Below are 6000 nucleotides of genomic sequence, written 5' to 3'. Positions count from 1 at the left end.
TTAGTATTAGAGTAAGATTTTCACTCTAACACAGAGAATTTCATAGCGGAAATATCTCACTTAATCGACCGCCTGTTGCTTTCGATATCTGCTTTGGGATAAAGTGGCACATCACTGCTGGTCAGTTTCCCAAAGCCAAATCCACACTTTAATGATAAGTGAAATGTAAAAACGGACTCTAGATTAATGGTTGCAGATAACACCTTCTGACATCGCTTCCTCGATTCATGCGCGGAGAAATAAGCCATAAATATTTGTACATTAGATAAAAACGTTTTCTTAAAGGAAGGCAGTGTAATTTGCTAATTAAATAATTGTATTTGTTTTGGGATCATTAAACATGAGATAATATATATATATATGTATAATAAATATATAGAATGCAGGACGAATATTTTTTATTTGTTAAATCCATGGTTAAACCCTGCTGTGCATATAAAGAGCGCATGCACAACACATGATCATCTGATGCATATAAATACCAGATTCACTTTATGCTGCTTTAAACATATCAAGGAAAAACAAACGGGGCACACGGTATTTTTACTAATATAATAATATTATATAATTAACAACAGTCCTTTTTTTGCATACAATTCATACATAAAATTGTAGGGAATATTAATCAAGCAACAGTAGCCTACTGAAAAAGAGAATACATTTAATGCTCATTTCTGGATAAAATAACACACCCTTTAACAAAAACAAAATTAGGATGATACATTTTATCATAGGCGTGCACACTATGGAGCGGGTTAATGAGCTGAGTGTCACACATCTCGGCTTCGCTCACACTCTCTGGCCATGATCAATAGAATTTTTTTTTTTTATAAAATGAAATGTATTGTCTGCTTTCCATTGGCGGTAGCTAATTGCACCAGGAAATAGCGCTGAGTTTTATAAATAAGACGCAATCAGCAATAATTTGAAGCAACAGTAATTTTGTTTTTTCCGATACTTCTGGTACCCTTGATCGGCCACATTATGCAGACTCACGGACAGGCGGCATCTCCTATCAGACTGGATGCGTATCACGTCAGCAGTGTTGGAGACCGGGGCTCAGATACCCCTTGAAACAAGTATGGGTTCGGTTTATAAAACATGCATATTCTCTGTATAACTGCATGTGCAGCTAAAAACAACAAGCTTCAAAACTTGCTTTTGGCACCCCTCCATGGATTACACCGGGAAAATGGAGCTCACGGGTGCCCATACGCCCAACAACATTTACCGCTTTGGCCACTGGGGGCAGTGTTTTGAATTTCAGTAAGCACAGACCGATTTTAGATGAAGAAAAGTCAACCTACTGTTTCTGATTTCACTGTAAGGTCAGTCTGATTTTTCACTGTAAATCTTGAATCTTTTTTTTCTGAGTTACCTTCAGGAGAGATCTGTTTCCAGGGGTTGGGTGGGTACATGAAGGCGGCATTGTGTATCTGATCATTGATGTCTTCATCCTCGTTGAAAGGGAAAGTTCCACTTAGACTGACATACATGATAACACCAACGGACCACATGTCCAGAGAGCGATTGTAACCCTGGTTCAGGAGAACTTCAGGGGCCAAGTAAGCTGGTGTACCGACAACAGAGCGGCGGAAAGACTTCTCTCCGATGATGCGAGCAAAGCCAAAGTCGCAAAGCTTGACCTATGTGCATGCATGTGGGTAAAGTGTGAGTATGCAGTATGTGGGTGGGAAAAGGAGTTAACAAATAAAAGAGGACAAAAAAGAGAAGTAACATCAGTCACAATTCACTTGCATTGCATTTTTTTTCCATACAATGAAAGTCAATGGTTACGATTCTGCCTTACATCTCCTATTGTGTTCACTTGGAAGTGAACTTTCCCTTTAAATTGGATGTGAAACATCTAAAATGAAAGAAAGGTTTGCTTGTAACCACCTGTGGAAAAGGATCCGCTGATGCCAACAGCACATTCTCAGGTTTGAGGTCACAGTGCACAATGTGTTTGAAGTGAAGGTGTCTCAGAGCAGCCAAAATCTGGAAAGAGAGTGAAGTGGAGGATATGGGTGCAACAGAATGTGGTCATATTCTAAGAAATACCCTTCTCTTTCAAACTGTTGGCTTCCAAAAACAAAATACAGTTTATAACAACCACATCCATGAAGTAACACATGCACAAACATCTGCACACACTTACACATTCACAGTGAGCACACATACATACTACATATAGTGGACCATCAATGTATTTGGACAGTTAGGCCACGCTTAAAAATGTCTGAATGTCCAAGCATTCAACACATATCAAATCAAGTGGCATCTGCAATCATGTTTATCACATTGACTATGGGCATGTTCCACAATGTTTAACAAGCAGTAAGGTTCCATATACCAACAAACAATGTTTATGTTTGCATGGCTCAGGTGGTAGAGCGGGTTGGCCACCAATCGCGGGGTTGGCGGTTCAATTTCCGGCCCACACGACTCCACATGGCAAGACACTGAAACCCAAGTTGCACCCAATGGCAGCTCTAACGTCATTGGTGTGTGAATGTGTGCGAGAATGGGTGAATGAGTCACAGTGTAAAGTGCTTTGAATACCGTTAAGGTTAAAAAGGCTCTATATAAGTGCAGACCATGAATGTACTTGATGCAATGTACTTATTATGTTCAAACGTGCTGTTGCATTGTAGTTACATTTAAAGTACCTTATTTACATCTTTAGTTACACTGTTACCCTTACCCCAACCTTACACTAAATATTAACCCCTACACCAAACCCTATAACAATGTAGAACATTATGTACTTACATATATTTTAATGTTAGTACATAGTAGTTAAAAACACAAAATATAAAGTTAAACCATTTACTGTATTTTTACTGGAACCATTCCCATATTATTGCTTAAGAAAATGATTTTGTGCAGTGCAAGTGGCATTCGTTTTAAAGAAATGTAGCACAATCACTTAAACAATTTTTCTTCCTCCCAGTTTTCTTACCTGTTTGGCAAATATTTATGTATACTTTTTGTCATAAGCCTTGAAAAATGATGCTAGATTTATGCTTAAAACTATGGGAAACAATGCCAGTGCTGTAAGAAAGATACATTTAATTCAAGATATATTCCTGTACATCTTAAGAACTTTTGCATCTCAAGTAAATGTATCTTGTGTTAAGGATGTTTAGATATTTTTACAGGAAAACAAGACAAATAATTACTAACTCATTAAGAGTATACTGCCTTAATAAATAAAGTCTTTCTTACAGCTTTAAGTACAATTTAAGCATCAAAATACTTTTTCGGGCACGTGAGAACCGATGCACGTGAGTCATATCTGGAAGAGCAGTGCTGTTTACAAGTGAGAAGGAGGAACACTGTACAGAAGCTTAGATTGTTTTGGTTTAGATCTGTATTTATCTGTTTCTTTACTCACAATGGCGCATTTGTGTTCTTATCCTGGATGTCTCAGCGTGTGGAGAATGTGAGATTACGTCTGTAACATGCCAACGTGAATGTCACACGAGAGACCGTGTGATCTCCACCATCACGTGAAGCTTACCGGAAGTGATGGTTTATATTTAAAAAGTACTTAAACATTGATCTCTTTTTGTAGCAAAAGTGACCATATTGCTTTAGAAGACATTGATTTAACCGCTGGAGTTGTATAGATGACGTTTATACTGACTGTTTGTTCTTTTTGGAGCTTCAAATGTCAAATCACCATGCACTTGCATTTTAAGGACCTACTGAGCTGAAATATTTCTATTTTTCTTCATTTTGGGTTAAACTATTCCTTTAAAAAGAATAAAGACTACTTGTATGTTATAAACTGCTGTGGGCCTAAACATAAAAAAAAAAATAATTATTGAAATAATTGTTATTTATTGCACTAGTGTCATTTCCTTATGTCCTAGGAGCTGCGTCTTAAACGCCTTTGACAAAAATAAGTGCTAAATTATAAAATTCCTGATTTGTTATTTTCCACTCTGACCCTGCCCACCTAACCTAATGGACATCTGACAACATCTTTAACATGTCCCTTTAATGATAAAACATAAAGATACCTATAAAATTATTATATGTAGACCCAGCCATGCTATTCCAAACAGTGCTGACCTGTGTGATGAGGAACTTGGTGAGTCTTTCAGGAAGTCGTCCTTTCTCACTAGACAGGATCATCTCTAGCATGTCACCATGAAGTTTCTCCATTACCACGAAGACCTTCTCTGGAGTCTCAAACATACACTCCAGATTCACTATACCCAAGTGTCGCAAGCTCTGAGAGAGATAAAGAGTAGGATGGGCAGTGAAAACTAGATAAAATAGCACAGCCCATTGAGTTACAACATTGTGGTCTATTTGCATTCATGGTCTCATTTTAAGTGTCCTCACGGTCAGTAGATACACAGCAGGTTCAATTGTGTGAAACGAGTTCCTTATCATTTAGCCAATAAGACAGCTTACTCATTCAACAGCCAACAAATTACTAAGTATGGTGAGAACACTGCTTCTCTATCGCCCCCTACTGCTCACCTGCAGTATGGCCACTTCATTCCTCAGTTGGCTCTCCTGTTTGGTGGGGAATCGGAGCTTATCGATCACCTTCACGGCTACATCCCGGCCAGATGTCCTGTGTTTTCCTGTGTGGATTGGGGAAATGATAGTGATTGGTATACGGAGAAGTATAATTATGTGTACCTTCTTAGCTGTAAATATCCTTTATTGCATATCATTAGGGGTGTTTGCTGAGGCAATTCCGAATGCTTATACTTAAAGGAATATTCCGGATTTAATACAAGATAAACTCAGTTGACAGCATTTGTGGCATAACATTGATTACCACAAAAATTAATTTTGACTAGTCTTTAAAAAAAAAAGAAAAAAGAAAAATTACAGTGAGGCACTTACAATGGAAGGTAATGGTGAATGTTAAAATACTCACCTTATCAAAAGTACAGCCACAAGACAGAAACGATATGCTTGTAAATCAGTTACCAACATTTTCTGTGTAAAGTTATAGCCAATTTTACAACTTTGTTGCCATGATGATGTACTGTCAACAAACCCTAAAATTACTGTAAAAATTACCATTTAAACAACTTGACAATACATGACTTTTAACATAAGAATTAATGTAAGGGCTTTTATACAATTATAAGCTTCACATTTCTGTCTTTAAACCCTCCAAAAATTGGCCCCCATTCACTTCCATTGTAAGTGCCTCACAGTAACCTCGATTTTTCCTTTTTTTAAAGAAAAGGAGGGACGAGATGAAATACATATTTGTGGTAATCAACATTATGCCACACATGCTGTCGTTTGAGCTTAACTTGTATTGAAGCCGGAATATTCCTTTAAGGTAGGTATTTGAACAAATCTCTAACTCTATGTTATACTTTGGCGTCTAGGAACTCTTTCGTCTGCAAACTCAATTTGTGCTTCAGACATGAATTTATACTTTTCTGACTCACTTTTACTTTGCAGACGATAAAACCTATAAGTCCCATAGAATTGCATTTAAAGAAGGACTTGTGTAATATACAGGCACCAGAATATCATAGAGACTTGGGGTGGGCTTTGTTGACTTGAGCAAGTAAGCAACCACCTAGCAACCATCCAGAACACCCTAGCAGCCAGACAGAATTTGCCTAGCAACCACCCAGAATACCTTAGCAACCACACAGCAAGTTTTGCAAGTTTGATGAAAAATTTCAAATCTAGTGTTCAATAATGTTTATATGGACATACCTCCATACACCACACCAAACTGTCCAGAGCCCAGAACCTCATCAGCAAAGATCTGGTACACTGTCCAGATGTCCTGTTGGGTACAATATCATCATCAATAGCATAATTGTCATCATCATTATCACTGTGTAATGAATGTAATACAGTGTTAAATGTCAAGTTCATCCCACTCACCACATTCTCCTGAATCTGGCTGTTAGACACAGAGATGCTGACTGATGCCTGCCCTGAACATTGCACAGATCAATAATAACATCATTAGCCTCACTTGATAACTACGCTTTAACA

At 37.7% G+C, this 6000-nt stretch overlaps 1 protein-coding gene across 3 annotated transcripts in view; it reads right to left on the bottom strand.

Annotated features, from left to right (window-relative positions):
• The window catches only part of LOC127632063 (serine/threonine-protein kinase D2-like), a 52952-nt gene that overhangs the window by 3373 nt on the left and 43579 nt on the right, over positions 1–6000 (bottom strand). For all 3 annotated transcript variants that reach the window (XM_052110538.1, XM_052110539.1, XM_052110540.1), the window contains 6 exons: positions 5887–5939; positions 5713–5785; positions 4498–4604; positions 4081–4242; positions 1900–1998; positions 1379–1646 (listed from right to left, as the gene is read on the bottom strand). In XM_052110538.1, the coding sequence (XP_051966498.1) occupies positions 1379–1646; positions 1900–1998; positions 4081–4242; positions 4498–4604; positions 5713–5785; positions 5887–5939 (762 nt within the window). The remainder of the gene's footprint in view (positions 1–1378; positions 1647–1899; positions 1999–4080; positions 4243–4497; positions 4605–5712; positions 5786–5886; positions 5940–6000) is intronic.

This window comes from Xyrauchen texanus, chromosome 38 (genome assembly GCF_025860055.1).
Source record: "Xyrauchen texanus isolate HMW12.3.18 chromosome 38, RBS_HiC_50CHRs, whole genome shotgun sequence".
Taxonomy (NCBI): Eukaryota; Metazoa; Chordata; class Actinopteri; order Cypriniformes; family Catostomidae; genus Xyrauchen; species Xyrauchen texanus.
Note: the sequence above shows the minus strand (reverse complement) of the source record. Positions and strands in the feature narration are given on the sequence as shown.